The sequence below is a fragment of the Saimiri boliviensis genome, chromosome 9, assembly GCF_048565385.1.
Source record: "Saimiri boliviensis isolate mSaiBol1 chromosome 9, mSaiBol1.pri, whole genome shotgun sequence".
In the NCBI taxonomy this organism is placed as follows: Eukaryota; Metazoa; Chordata; class Mammalia; order Primates; family Cebidae; genus Saimiri; species Saimiri boliviensis.
In genome coordinates, this window is record NC_133457.1 from 27,062,606 (window position 1) to 27,079,213 (window position 16,608).

Here is a 16,608-nt window from a genome sequence, read left to right on the forward strand (position 1 = left end):
ATGCTTAGCTGTGAGATTACTGGATCATGTGGTAATTCTTTAGTTCCCACCCCCCCCCCCAGGAACCTCCAAGCTGTTCTCCATAGTGGTTGTACTAATTTACATTCCCATCAACAATGTATGAGGGTTCCCTTTTCTCCACATCCTTGTCAGCGTTCATTGTTGCCTCTCCTTCGAATATAAGCTATTTTAACTGGGGTGAAATGACATCTCATTGTAATTTTGATTTGCAGTTCTCTGACGATTAATGATGTTGAGCACCTTTTCATATGCTTGTTTGCCATTTGTATGTCTTCTTTTGAGAAATGTCTATTCAAATCTTTTGCCCACATTTTTTTATTGGATTATTAGATTTTTCTTATATAATTGTTTGAGCTCCTTATTTATTCTTGTTATTGATCCCTTGTCAATGGGTATTTTGCAAATGTTATCTCCCCTTCTGTGGGTTGTCTCTTCACTTGGTAAATTGTTTTCCTTACTGTGAAGTTTTTAAATCTGATGTTATGTAATTTTTCTAATTTTGTTTTGGTTGCCTGTGCTTGTGGAGTATTACACACACACACACACACACACACACACACACACACACACACAAATTTGCCAGGACCAATGTCCTGGAGCATTTCTCCAATGTTTTCCTGTAGTAGTTTCACAGGTTGAGGTCTTGCTTAGATTTAAGTCTTTAATCGATTTTAGTTTGATTTTTGTATATGGTTAGATATAGGAGTCTACTTTTATTCTTCTGCATGGGGATATCCAGTTTTCCCAACACCATTTCTTGAAGAGACCATCATTTCTCCAGTGGATGTTATTGGCATCTTTGTTGAAAATGAGTTTGTCTTAGGTGTGTGAATTTGTCTCTGGGTTCTCTGTTTTGTTCCATTGGTTCATGTGTCAGTTTTTATGCCAGTAGCATGCTATTTTCGTTACTAAAGCTCTGTAGTTCGCTTTGAGAAGACAGATAATATAATTCCTCCAGTTCTGATCTTATTGGTTAGGATAGCTTTGGCTATTCTGGGTCTTTTGTGGCTCCACAAAATTTGGAGGTTCTTTTTTTTTTTTTTTTTTTTCTATTTCTGTCAAGAATGTCATTAGTATTTTCTTAAGAATTGCATTGAATATGTAGATTGCTTTGGGTATTATGGACATTTTAACAATACTTATACTTCTAATCCATGAACATGGAATATCCTTCAATTTTTAGTATCCACTTTAATTTATTTCATCAGTGTTTTATGATGTTCATAATTGAGATCTTTCACTTCTTTGGTTTTGTTAATTCCTAGGTATTTAATTTTATTTGTGGCTATTGAAAATGGGATTACTTTTTAAGGTTTTTGTTTTTGTTTTTCAGATTTTCCACTGTTGGCATATAGAAATCCTCCTGATTTTTGTATATAAATTTTGTGTTTTGCAATTTTATTTATTTTTTTTTTCAGTTTTACTAATTTTTCTATGGAATCTTTAGGTTTTTTCAAATATAAGATAGTAACATTTGTGTGTCCATTTTCTGATTTGAGTTTACCATAAGAGTTGTGAATACTATTTTATAATCCACTATTTTAAGCTGATAACAATTTAACACTGCATGCATAAGAAAACAAGTACAAAAAATACTAATGAAAGCTCTATGCCTTGATTTTGTCCCCATGCTTTGTAAATTTTGTTGTTCCTATTTCTATCTTATTGCTCTATGTTTGAGAAGTTTTGTAGTTATTTTTATTGGGTTATTGTTTAGTATTTCTACATAGAATAAGAATAGTTTACACACAAGTCATAGGGTTATAGTATGTACAGTGTTTTTCTATGTACTTACTATTACCAGTAAGTTTTGTACCTCCATGTGATTACATATTGTTCATTAATGTCTTTCTCTTTCTGGTTGAAGTACTTCCTTTAGCCTTTCTTATAGGACAGGTCTGCTGTTGATGAAATCCCTTTTATAAAAAACAAAAAGACCAATAATTTTCTGTGCTTATTTTAATATCTCATATTGACATTAAATTTATATTTTAATTAGGAAATATAATATTGAAAACTATGGTGTACAGTGTTTCAAAATTTAATTCACCTAAAATAGACACCTTTTCATGAGTGGTAATGAAAATACACCTGACTAAAAGCAGAGCACTGATAACTTTTAAGGGAAAAAAAATCTTATTTTTAAGGAAAGAAAGAAATTGAAGCAGGACATTGTTTTAATATGCATCTAATTAATTATAGAACTTTATATTGTAAAATTTAATTAAACATGTTCTAGCCATTTGGGTTTTGAAATGTAGGTAAAATCCTAAGTTAAACACGTGAGGAATCGATATTATCGTTCTGGCATTCTTGTTTCAGCTACATAATAGCTTTCTTAGTAGGTGTGTAAGAAAGCTCCTGATATTTTTGCCTTGATCAAAGAGAAAATAAACATTCCATAAAAGGTAAATATATTAATTAGAGACCCACACAACTTTCTTTCTTGCTAGTGTAGTCATTAAATTGATTTCTCCAGTCCATCATGTAATTGCTCCAGCGATGGAATCCTGCTTTCCACTCCCGTTCTGCTTCATCAATATTCCCTGTAAAACATGGAATAAGTTGTATTAATCTAAATTTTAATTTGTTTCATTAATTAAAAAATAATTTCAAATACAAAAGCCATTTTCTCCAACTACACTGCACAGCAATATTTTCTTTTTTTCATTTATTCTTTATGATTTATGTTTAGCTCTCTCTCTGCCTAAAAAGAGATTTTAATAAAATCTCTACAGATTATATGAAAATGCAAATAACAGATATAAAATTTATATAAAATGTAACATATATAAAATGGAAAATGAGTTTATATATTGTATTATGTGTAATTACATTACATCTTTTTTTTAGTTTTCAAGAAGATATGTAGATATTATGTTCTTGACCCATTTTAAAATAGCACAAATTTCATTTAATGGTCTCATTTACATATATAGTCCTATAACAGATAATTATTTCTAATGAAAATTATATACGAATGTAGTCATTCTTCGTATTTGTGGAGAGTTGGTTCTAGGACCTCTCAAGGATACGAAAATCCTCAGACACTCAAATCCCTTATATAAAATGGATAACATTTTCATATAAGCTATGCACATCTCTACATAATTTATACCTAGTATAATGAAAGTGCTATGTATATGTTTATCATATTATATTGTTTGGGGAATAATGGCAAGAAAAAATGGTCTGTATATGTTTAGTATGGATGTATTTATTTATCAAATATTTTTGATCGATAGTTGATTGAATCCATGGATGTGTAACCCCTAAATAAAAAGGGCACAATATATTTATTCATAAATAAGGATAACTTTGTAATTGTCATTTCAAATAGAATTTGCCTTTATTATAATGCATTATTTTATTTTATTTATTAATTAATTTTTTTTTTTTGAGACAGAATTTCACTCTTGTTGCCCAGGATGGAGTGGAATGGCACTATTTCATCTCACTACAACCTCTTCAAGTGATTCTCCCACCTGAGACTCCCAGATAGCTGGGATTACAGGCATGCACCACCATGCTCAGCTAATTTTTGTATTTTTGGTAGAGATGGGGTTTCACCATGTTGGTTAGCCAAGCTGATCTTGAACTCTTGACCTCAAGTGATCCACCCGCCTCAGCCTCCCAAAGTGCTGGGATTACAAGCCTGAGCCACCATTCCCAGCCAATACAAAAAAAAAAAAAAAATCTTGAATATAGTAAAAGCTTATACATTTATAAATCAATGATCAGAACATGTCAGTTTCCCATTCAACATTACTAAATGTCTCTACTTAGGATGTAATTTAAATTCTTTAGCATGATGCACAAGACACTTCATCTCTGGCTTCTCTCCACTTTGCCTTCGCATTAATATTCAGTGCAGCTATCTTCTCTTCTTAAAAGCTTTCCATGGTCCTGGGCCCTGACTCCACTTCACTGTGAGTAAGCAGACCCTGTCATTTTCATCTGTACAACTCTAGCTACTAGGGTATTTCCTGTCTCAGAGTAGCAGAGTATAGGCTCTGTAAATCTTATCAAATTAGTTGACAAAAATATTTCTAAAAGATAAATTATATTTCTATTAAGTATATAGTTATACATCTAACAAGATGGCCTGAAAAACATTCAGAAACCAGTTAACTGTCAACTACCTAGGAAAAGTAACCCATTCAAAACCACCACAGATGTCTATTTGGAAATTACTTTTCTCTTTCCATTTTTTATATTTTCATGGGTAGTTGCTATTAGGAATATTTCACATTTATTTTCATTAATAAACATTTTGCAAGCCAGTCGCCCCCCACACCAGCAAAATACTTATGCTGTCTTTAACAAAAATGTTAAGTGATGTTTGGAAAGAGCATTATGCCAGCATTACTCATACTCATTGTAATTTTAACAATATGTTAATCTCATACTGTAGATGCAAGAACATTTTTCACTCAGTAAAAAAAGGAACTGTTTGAAATTTCTGCAAGGGAAATGACCTTCAAAAAAATTCTACATCCCTTTATGTTAAGAACTCTCAATAAACTAGATATTGATGGAACATATCTAAAAACAATAAGAGCTACTTATGACAAACCCGTAACCATATGATATTGAATGAGGAAAAGCTGGAAGCGTTCCTTTTGAAAACCAGCACAAGACAAAGATGCCCTCTCTCACCACTCCTATTTAACATAGTATTGGAAGTTCTGGCCAGGGCAATCAGACAAGAGAAAGAAAGGGTATTCACATGAAAAGAAAGGAAGTGAGATTGTCTCTGCTTGTAGAGGACATGATTCTATATTTGGAAAACCCCATCATCTCAGTTCAAAACTCCTTAAGCTGATAAGCAACTTCGGCAAAGTCTCAGGGTACAAAATCAATGTGTAGAAATCACAAGCATCCCTATACACCAACAATAGACAAGCAGAGAGCCAAATCAGGAATAATCTCCCATTCACAATTGCTACAAAGAGAATGAAATACCTATAAATACAGCTAACAGGGGATGTGAAAGACCTCTTCAAGGAGAACTACAAACCATTGCTGAAAGAACTAGGAAGACACAAACAAATCAAAAAACATTCTATCCTCATGGATAGGAAGAATCAATGTCATAAAAATCGCCATACTACCCAAATTAATTTATAGATTCAATGCTATTCCCATCAAACTACCATTGATTTTCTTCAGAGAATTATAAAAAACTACTTAAAATTTAATATGGTACCAAAAAAGAGTCTGTATAGCCAAGACAATCTTAAGCAAAAGAACAAAGCTGGAAGTATCACACTACCTGACTTCAATACATACTACAAGGCTACAGTAACCAAAGTAGCATGATATTAGTGCTAAAAGAAACATATGGAACAATGACACAGAACAGAGACCTTGGAAATAACACCACACATCTACAACTGTCTAATCTTCAACAAACCTAAAAAAACAAGCAATAGGAAAAGGATTCCTCTCTAATAAATGGTGCTAGGAAAACTGGTTAGCCATATACAAAAAACTGAAACTGGACCCCTTCCTTACACTTTATGCAAAAATTAACTAAAGATAGATTAAAGAGTTGATGATTAAACCTCAAACATAAAAATCCTAGACAAAAACCCAGGTAATACCATTTAGGGCACAGGCATAAGCAAAGACTTCATGACAAAAATTCCAAAAGAAATTGGAGCTAAAGCCAAAATTGACAAATAGAATCTAATTAAACTAAAGAACTTTTACACAGCAAAAGAAACTATCATCAGAGTGAACAAGCAACCTACAGAATGGGAAATAATTTTTGCAATTTATCCATCTGACAAGGGTCTAATATCCAGAATCCACAAGAAATTTAAACAAATTTACACGAAAAAAGCTAACACACCATCAAAAAGTGGGCAAGTAATATAAACAGACACATCTCAAAAGAACACATTTATGTGGCCAACAAACACATGAAAAAAAAAGCTCAACATGGCTGATTATTAGAGATGCAAATCAAAACCACAAGGAAATACCGTCTCACACCAGTCACAATGGCAATTATTGTAACATCAAGAAACAATAAATGCTGGTGAGGCTGTGGAGAAATAGGAATGCTTTTACACTACTGGTGGGAATGTAAATTAGTTCAACCATTGTGGTGATTACTCAAGGATCTAGAATCCGTAATACCATTTGAACCACCAATCCCATTGTAGAGCATATACCCAAAGGAATATAAATTATCCAACTATGAAGACCCATGATTATGTATGTTTACTGCAGCACTATTTACAATAGCAAAGACATACAACCCAAAAGCCTTTCAGTGATAGACTAGAAAAAGAAAATGTGGTATATATGTACCATGAAATACTAAGCAGCCATAGAAAGGTATGAGATCATGTCCTTTGCAGGGACATAGATGAAGCTGGAAGCCATCATCCTCAGCAAACTAACACAGGAACAGAAAACCAAACATCACATGTTCTCACTCATAACTGGGAGTTGAACAGTGAGAACACATAGACACAGGGTGAGCAACATCACACACTGGGGCCAGTCGAGGGGTGGAGGGTGCATGGAAGGAGACGATTAAGATAGAAAGTTAACGGCATCTGGGGCTTAAAACCTAGATGACGAGTTGATAGGTTCAGCAAACCACCACAGCACACCTATACTTACATAACAAACCTATACATTCTGCACTTGTATTCCAGAACTTAATAAAAAAAAAAAAGAAAGAAAAAGAAAAATTTGCAAAGGACCAAATGGCTCAGTATGCATAAAACAGTTAAATTCTAGCATATATGTGGTATAAAAATAATAATGGAGTTTTTATTTTCTAAAATAACTGCCTAATGATTGAGTAGGAAACACACACAGAAAATGTGAATTTGTATGATATAATATGTATAAATAAATGTGACAACTCATATTATTGACTTGAGTATTCCTTGGGAAAAGGATAGTGCTTTATACTTAGGCTAGCAATTTTAGTATAAATTTTCAAAGCATAATAATTGGACATAAATCTCATAAGAGGGTAGAGACTCTACATATAAATATGAATACATTAAATATACATATTCACCTTGATACATATGACCTATTATTATTTTTATTATTCAGCTTTTTATGCCCAGTATTAAATCAATAATAATATCATTTTAACCAACTCTGTTATATGAGTGATTTCATTACTTTAAAATTATTTCAAATGTCACCAAGTCTTGTTCATATTGTAAAACAGAGACAACTTGCTTTGTTTGTGGGTTTGGGGGAATTAGAAAAGGTGGGATTCCATTTTTTGTTTAAGGTCTCACAGGGTAAAGAGAAGAGAATAGTCATGGAAGGCAAATTGTGAAATAGTAAATTTATAAACATATTGGCATTTTTCAGTTCACTTCTTTGTGATCTTTGTTTTGCAAACTCTGTTGTCTCAATTTTTTTAAAAAAAGTTATTTTCTTCCTTATGAAAATAGTAATACATTTTGTTGTTGTTGTCATTGTTTTTTTTTTTTTCTAGCCAAAAAGAACAGTGAGCAAATTTTCACCAGAGCTGTCTATTTAATAAAGTCTAAGGAATTAGAAAATATTTGTTCGTTTAGACTGCCATAACAAAGCATTGTACACTGTGTAGCTGATATACAACATAAATTTATTTTTGACAGTTGAGGAGGCTTTCCAGCAGATTAGACTTCTAAGATCAAGCAACAGTAGGTTGTGTCTGATGAGGACCTGCTTTCTGGTTCACAGATGGCAGTCTTAACTGCTGTGTTCTCACATGGAGGACTGGGGAGTTCTCTCAGGAGGTCTTCTTCTTCTTCTTCTTCTTCTTCTTCTTCTTCTTCTTCTTCTTCTTCTTCTTCTTCTTCTTCTTCTTCTTCTTCTTCCTCTTCTTCTTTCTTCTTCCTCTTCCTCTTCCTCCTCCTCCTTCTCCTTCTCCTTCTCCTTCTCCTTCTTCTTCTTCTTCCTCTTCTTCTTCTTCTTTTTAAAATAATGCCATTTGAAGGGGCTCTGTCCTAATGAACTCATCATCTCCCCAAGGATTTGGCTTCTAATACCAGCCCTTTAGGGGTTAGGATTTCAACATAAGAATTTTAGGGGGGCACAAACATTGATTCAGACCATAGCAGGAAAGAATGCAAAGGTGAATTAACCCATAATTGCTAGTGGAGGTGAAGTTATGAGATTATACTGATATTTAATTATATTTGGCATCATAATGAATAATGAAGAAATAAAAACATTCATATATTTGAGTGTTCATTGAATATCTCTTCTGTCTACGTCACATGATTATTTTTCTATTTGTTGATCAGTCATTAAAATTATCATGGAGTGGATACTGCTTTATGCAATAAATGTCAATCATTAGTTGATCTGTTGTAATTTTGAGTGTGGGGTAAGATCACAGAGTGAACTAGTATAAACTCTGGCTAGGCTTTCCGAAGACTTCATGTAATTTAAAGAGAAACAGTTAATTTAACTTAATTATTAAGTTATTAAAAGTCACTTGATTATTTGTTTTGCTTTTAATGAGTAATTGATAATTCAGGTATATTAAGACATTAAAATTAGTTTCATTATTTTCTCCAAATCACCTTTCCACTCTCTCATCCTTGACTGCCAGTCTTGCTAAGTGATCAGCAAAAGTAGTAAATGATTCTCAAAGTAACCAGTCCAAATATCTAGGCTTATAACTTTACAAGTGGTCTTTAGTTTTGGCAAGCATGATTTATTCAAAGGCCAATGGAGGAACTATTGAATCTAACATTTTTTTTCTTCATTGGGGTACTATGAAGAATTTTTATCTTTTAAATAAATGTACTATTCTACTTTTATTGAAAAAATAGTAATATCCTTGAAAATGGGGCATTTCGCTACTTCCTTTTCTTTTTTTCAAACAGGTATAATATTGTGATATTGTACAGTTATATCCTTGTAGAAATCTGAATTTTATAACATTTGAAATAAATATTAAAAATTTTATCTCTTCCAGGTGCATGCAATAACAGTATAGCCATGTGCTGAAGTATGGTCTAAAGTTAACTGCTAGAGTTTATGTGCTTAAACGAATCTTAAGAACCTTTTTATTTGAGAACATTTATTGTTCAAATGTAAACTACTGCTGAAGTGGTACTTATAAAGCTTATTGGATTTCCATCTTGAGTAAGGTAAACATTTCTCCTTTTAAGAAAGCCAGCTAGTAGTTATTCTTTGAAATTTGTCTTTACTTATAAAGTTACCTTCAAAAAATTCCAAAACCTTTAGTTCACGTCATCTGAATAACCCCATTCTCAAGTCATTAAAGATTAAAATATTTGAAGTGTCATGATTTGAAAAATATAAGGTATGGCAAGAACATGGGTTCTTAATCTTTTAAATCTGTTCACACTATTTACTTATAAAATCTAAATCCTTGTTACCTCAAACTGACTTTGTTCAAAGGTAGCATTTTTATTACTAATGAATACATGTTACAATAATCGTATCGTGAATTTACTTTAAAATTATGAAAGCCGGATTATGGGGAAATTAATTGGAAAAAATGGTATAATACAAAAGCATATTTTCAGGACACACTGAACCTAACCATAAGTATGGTCCTAGACTATAGTGAGGTAGGTATTTCCATAGAAGTCAGTGTTAAATGAGCTAGGAATTTGTTCAGCATTATATGGGAAATAGCAGCAGCTGGCCCAAACCTTTGGAGTTTGTTTATTTAATCTGCTTTATGGCAGGTAAGTATTTGGAAATAGAAATTTGTGAAGGGTATTTTTAAAAAATGCTGATATTCAAATTTTATTTTATCATCACATAAATTGAAATAGATCACCTGTGCTTAAACCAGAAGGGCTCAGCTTGGGTTATAATAAATAAGTCACTTAAAATAACCCACTCATTTTATCCCAAATTATAACCCTCCCATATAAAAATATTTTAAATAAAGATTAAGAGGATGCAGTGTGTGATATGGTAAATTACAGTATCTCTTTGAGTCTCTCGGCAGATTAATAAGTTACCTCATCGTTATTCACACCCGGAGGACACAAGGACAGCACTGTTGCTCTGCCAAGAGAAGCAGAAGCCCATCTCTGGTTATATATTATGTCACAGAACATTTGGTAATACACAGAGCACTGGTATATCAGAAACATTTCCCAAGCAGATGGAGTACATAATTATAATTTTGGTGAGTAATGTCTGATAACCAAAAGGCATATTAAACAATCAAATACAGCTCTGAGATGCCCATATTTGCTGAAACTCACCCCCAACTTATCTAAATAAAAAATTGAAAACATTTGCTGTATTATGATATCTAACACACAGCCTGAAAATTACAGTGTCATGATGAACAGAATAGCAAACTCTGTAGGATCTACAATATATCTAATGGCTGAAAATCAATTACTTTTAGAAAGAATATTTAAGGAACCAAATGGATCATAAACAGCTGGGCATTTAAAAGCCAGACAGGGAGTTAGATATATGTCATTTTTGTTGAAGAAGATCAAACTAAGGTGATACATGTTTGACCACTCAAATGGATTACAATATTTTCTTAATAATGAATATCAAGATACTATAATAATCTGAACAAATTTTCATAGTATTTCCTTACATATTTCTCACCAATCACTTCCTGAAGACTGGTTAGCTAAATAACTATTTGTTTATAATATTATGTAATATTATATAATGTTATGTAATATGTGTGTGTGCGCTTAGATAAAAATTTCCAAGTTCAGAATATGTAGAAATATTTGGGCCAGGTGTAGTGGCTCATGCCTGTAACTCCAGCACTTTGGGAGGCCGAGGTGGGCGAATCACAAGATCAGGAGTTAGAGACCAACCTGACAAACACGGTGAAACCCCGTGTCTAAAAAAAAAAAAAAAAATAGCCAGGCGTGGTGTCATGCATCTGTAATCTGAGCTACTGGAGAGGCTAAGGCAGGAGAATGGCTTGAACCTGGGAGGCGGAGGTTGTAGTGAGCTGAGATCATGCCATGGCACTCCAGCCTGGGTAACATGGCAAGACTCTGTCTCGGGGGAGGGTGGTGGGGAAAGAAATAAAAAGATCTCATTTACATTGTTTAAAAGATCATCTGTCTGTAGTGCTGGGAATAAACTACAGAAGGTTCAAGGAGACCAATTAGGAGGCTACTAAAATAATTTAGGTGAAGGGTGATGGTTGCCTGAAGTAGAGAAGTAGTGGCAGAAATTGAATGAATAGGGCAGATCTTACATATATTTTGTAGGTAGAGCCCTTACTAGTCCAATACACCATTTACAAAGAGAAAGGGAACAGGAAAGGTTAACTTCAAAGATTCTGGCCTGAGAAACTGGAAAAATGAATGTAGGTGACATTGCTGACATAGGAAAGACTGCAAGAAGGGCATGTTTGGAATGCAGTATCCAGAGTTCATGGCCAGGTGTGGTGGCTCACCCCTATAATCCTAGCACTTTGGGAGGCCAAGGCGGGTGAATCACCTGGGGTCAGGAGTTTGAGACCAGCATGAGCAACATGGTGAAACCCCATCTTTACTAAAAATACAAAAATTAGCTGGGCGTGGTGGTAGAGGCCTGTAATCCCAGGTGCTAGGGAAGCTGAGGCAAGAGAATCACTTGAACCCAGGAAGTGGATGTTGCAGTGGGCTGAGATCATGCCACTGCACTCCAAGGTGGGTGACAGAGTGAGACTCCATCTCAAAAATATACACATGTATATATATATTGGATTGTGTTTTTAAATATGTAAATTTTGGAGGTTTTTCCTCCCTTAAACAATAAATTCGTTTTTAGCTATTTTTACATACTTATTTTTTAGTTCTATACATTATGATTATTTGATGCATTCATTTATTTGTCCATTAATTAATTCCACAAAGATTGTCTGAATAACAAGTAGGGCTCTATTGTAGCTTCCTTTTTCTATTTTATACTCTCACAGGGTGAAATTTATATTTTGGTTTTCCTTATCTAACTACTGAAGTACTGCTCATATTGTAAGAGTGTACAACATATCTAAACTTGATGGGAAAGTTTTTAAAGTAATGTATTCGTCAAATTAAGTTATTTTAAAGTCAGAGATACATAGAGTAACTCCATCACCCTGCCTTGGATAGTCTTCTTCATTCCTCTTTTACATAACCCACCATTTATTAAATAACCAAATGCTAAAAGCACACATACCTGTCATTTCCAAGACTTTTGGAAAAAATAATGTCCAGAATCGGCATTGTTGAGCACGTAGTTTAGTGAATATTCTTGGCGACTCTGTATTCAAGGTTAGATATTTTTGTTCAGTGCTTTTGAAGATAGGCCATCTTGTGCTATTGTTCTGAGTCCCATTTGGATTTCTAAATAATAAAATAGAGACATCGTAGTGAAATTAAAATCTTTGTTATATTAAGAAGAATATTGTTCTCTAAAACTGTTCACAAGAGCTTTAAAGAGTTTAAGACAGAAAAAAGTTTTGAATATATATTGATGATGTGAGATGTAAGTGAACTGGGCTTAGTGGTTTTAGTACTGAGAAGTACTATGTTATTTGAAATTGTAGGCATTAAAATTTAAAGTTTAATTTTTAAAATGGATTTCTGCTTAACATATTGGAATAAGAAATATTTTTATTTCAATAAACTATTTCTTCATTCACACTTACATATGCTCAAAGCACAGTGCTACATTTTTTCATTCTCTTCCCTTCTCCTAGGCTCAATCATTTCATAATAAGGAATCATATCACCTACTCATCCTCTGCATCTATTTTATCCTATATATTCTTATCAATACTGTCTGAGTTCACAGGAAACTGCTTTCAGTCCCACTTTTAAGTTCATTTAACATCTCATAAATCTGTTTACTAATTTAAAAGCTTTCAATAAATTCTTCAGTGGTTTTATACTAAGGTTAATGAACATGGTACCACCCATATTTCCAAGTTTATTTTCAGAAATTCTCTTTATAAACCCAGCCAATAGGAATTAGGTAGAGTTCCCCAGTAATTCCCTGCTTTTTTCATTTTCTCTCTATGCTCTAGCTGTTAATTCTGCTTAGAATTATTTTATTTTGCAATTTTATATGTCTAAACTCATTCAAAACTTTCATACTATCTTTTTTGATATTTCCCATATTTATAACTGTGATTTTTAAATGAATAACTGTTGATTCTATGTTTTAGATATCTACAGTGTTGAGCTCGTTTATACTTTCATAGCACTCAATAATATATTAATGCCAAGGTCACACAACCAGAAACTCAGTTTTTTTTTTAAGTGACTCTACAGAGTCACTAATACATCTGTAGATTCCCTCATATCTTTATTAGTATTACTGAGACACTAATCTAGGCTCCAAAAATATAAATATGTGACACAAAGTTTTCCTCGTGGAATTTATAAGCAAAAAAAAAAAAAAACCAAAAACAAAAAACAGGAAAACAAAGAACCTGCAATATAAGACAGCATAAGCCAAGTTTAAATAAAGGGCCACAAATTGTTCAGAAGAGGGAGCAGTCACTACATGCTTGAAAGGAAATTATCTGATGGAATAGGAATCTGGTTCAAAGAGAGGAAATAAGGAAATGAACTAGAAAGGAAAGTTGGGAAAGCTAGAAAAAAAAAAGATAGCATTAACATAGACATTAAAGATTAATCTACTTCTTTGTTCAAATAGCGATGAACAAAACGAGTTTTGTTGAATTCTAGGACAGAAAGAGAAACCACTGAATTTATGGACTTAAGAAATTAGCGTTGCCACATTAAGGGTTAGCAGCCTGCGAAAACTGTTTAGACTCAAACTTCTAGGCATTCACTGCTCTTGAGAAACTTTTGACTAAATGGCTAGTGGGAGCAAAAACTTTTCTAAAAGTTCAACACACAAAATCTTTCATTATTCAGATACTTCTGTAGATTCTTAATAGATAGAAATTCTGTAGTAGTATGAGCAGATGTAAGTTTGCTTGGCCAGAGTCTCTAAGTCCAGTAGAGTTTGTCCAGTAGACATTTGTACAGTATGATTTTCAAGAGGCAGATTTTTGCCATCAAAAACTTATATTGAATATGCACTATAAATCCATATTTTATCATAGATGCAGACATGCTCAACCGTGAATTCAGGAGCTTTAGAGACAAATAGTTTCTTGATGTACTAGTTTATTTTATGGAGGAATTGGATAATTTACTAAGAATTATTAATAAGCACAGCCATTCAAGCTAAACCAATATCATAGCAGAATTGAAACCTACTGCTTTAGGGTATTATTTGAGAGAGGTCAAGAAGAAAATGTCTCCAGATAACAGATGGCACACTTGTCTAGGTAAATTATGTAGCCTTTTTTCTGTCTTTTAAAGCTGTAGAAACTAACAATTACAGCTACTGGAGGCTGGATATTAAACCAGGAGAACCGATTATCTGATTCGGTACAGCAATTCTTATGTTCCTAAATTGCCCACTTCTCTTCTAATTCTTCTCTGATTTACTTATGGCACCATTTTAACTGCACATTCGTTTCTGTCTTCTGCGAATGGTGACTTAAACAGAGCTGACTTGTACTTGAGTTCAAGAGCGAAGCAGTAATGATACTGCCAGTGTTCTTTTAACAAACTTTGCCCTATAAAATAATTCATGACATACCAAATTGTAATGTAGAGATAATGAAATTCCTTTGCCTGTAGATGCAGGTACAGTTTTGAAAAGATTGAAATAGCTATTGAAGTGATGAAGTATTTTATTCTATAATTTGAAGAAATCTCCAAAGATTTAAAAAATAGCAAGAGAGACAATTCTCTTTCTGTCTGTATTAATTAAAAACTTTGTGAAATACAACATATTTCCAAAATGCACAATTCCAAAACACTACGTATTTTATCTCAAAATTATAAGATAAATTTAAACATCTTAACTTTGCTATTTCTCAAAGACATTTTTTGTTCTTGTCACTAAATAAAGATTTCAAAATAGTAATGAGTAAAATTTTTCATGAGGTTGTCTATGCTGTATTTTTACTACCTGGTTCTTTTTCTACTTTGTGGTATACCAAAATGCTTTACAGATCACCCATTAGAATTTTCTTCATATGTAGGTGTGAAAGGTTTTAAGACACAGCTAATTTAACCAAATAAAAATCAGAAAGTATCTTTCTTTAACATCTGTGTTATAGAAAATTACTTGTTGTCATTGATATTTGAGCATATAGTTGATAACTCATTTTATGAACAGATTAAAGAAAAAGACACTAATTGACTCATGATGCCCCGATACAAAGAAAATTAGGCATTTAGCCTCAAAAATAAAGTTTTCTCAGATTTATAGAATCCTAATGTTGCCTACCCAAGTCTAAAATGATAATTAAAATTATCCTTAAGAATTCAGTCAGTTATTTCTAAGTAAGCTATAGTAATTTTTGAGAATATATTTTAATTAGCTTTAAAATCTAGTAAAATGAAGCTATAGTTAACAGTTGTATATTAAAAGGCTAGATGAAATATTTTACTGTCATAAGAGCGTTGAGGAAAATATATTGGACAGGTTTTAAAACATTAAAATATTTATAGATTCCATTACAAGTCACATAAATGAAATTCTAGTATAATATAAGGAATATTAAGGGCTCTAAGAAGACCTATATTTAGAAAACAGATTTATTTAATTGTTCAACCAGTATTTATAAAGTGGGTCAGGTATTATTTGAGTGATAAGAGATTCAACAAACACAAAATAGAAATTCCTTCATCTTGCCATTTTCATTTGATAAGAAAGGCAATACATAAGATCAATAAAGAAATGATGTAATATGTTAGATGCTACTAGGTGCTAGTGATAATAAAATGAGGAATGGGGATAAATAGAAATGGCAGGTGAGTAAGTATCAGAATGTGTGGGGGGGAGTGGTGAGGGGGGTCCATAATAATAAAATATGATTGTTTTCTGTCTCTGGTTCTTGCAATGTAATCTCTAAATACTTGGAATCTTATGTAATATGTGATAGCTTATGCTAACATGGTGCCTTATGGTGAGCATCTACTAGATTAGGCTCATGAAATGACTCAGGGTTAGAATGGCCACACTGATCATCTTAGGATAGGAACTGGCCCTGCCAGAAAGACCATCCATGTGATTAGAGGGTTGAGACTTGCTGCCATGTGGTATCAGCCTGGCCTCCAGGGAGGGGAGAGGGCTGAAGATTGAGTTCAATCATGCAAGCAATGATTCAATCAATCATGCCTATATATAATAATAAAACCCCAATAAAAACTAAAGACACAAAGCTCAGGTGAGCTTCTTAGGTTGGCAGTACTCCATAAGTACACTGGCAGAATAGATGCCGTGAAGGTAATAGATCTCTGAGGACAGAGAATTTTTGCACTTGGAACATTCTAAGTCAAGATACTACTACTCTATGTGTCTCTTTCCTTGGCTGGTTCTGATTTATACCTTTTTGCTATAAGAAAACTGTAATTGTAATTATAGGGCTTTGCTGAATTCTATGAATAGCTCTTGTGAGGTATAAAATCTGAAGGAGTCCACAGGGACTCCATATTTGTAAACAGCTAGTCTGAAATGAGGGTAGCCATGCATACCCTAAACTTCTGACTGGTGTGAGAAATCTTGGACCAACTT

General features: G+C 33.1%; 1 protein-coding gene across 6 annotated transcripts in view; it reads right to left on the reverse strand.

Moving 5' to 3' along the window:
* The window catches only part of BCHE (butyrylcholinesterase), a 79,758-nt gene that overhangs the window by 19,820 nt on the left and 43,330 nt on the right, over positions 1 to 16,608 (reverse strand). For 2 of the 6 annotated variants that reach the window (XM_074405615.1, XM_074405613.1), the window contains 3 exons: positions 12,178 to 12,344; positions 2,455 to 2,567; positions 551 to 1,937 (listed from right to left, as the gene is read on the reverse strand). In XM_074405615.1, the coding sequence (XP_074261716.1) occupies positions 1,848 to 1,937; positions 2,455 to 2,567; positions 12,178 to 12,344 (370 nt within the window). In that variant the 3' untranslated portion in view covers positions 551 to 1,847. Of the gene's footprint in view, positions 1 to 550; positions 1,938 to 1,964; positions 2,568 to 10,004; positions 10,051 to 12,177; positions 12,345 to 16,608 lie in introns of those variants that run through there. The other 4 variants (XM_003924974.4, XM_074405616.1, XM_074405614.1 and 1 more) reach the window with 3 other exon arrangements.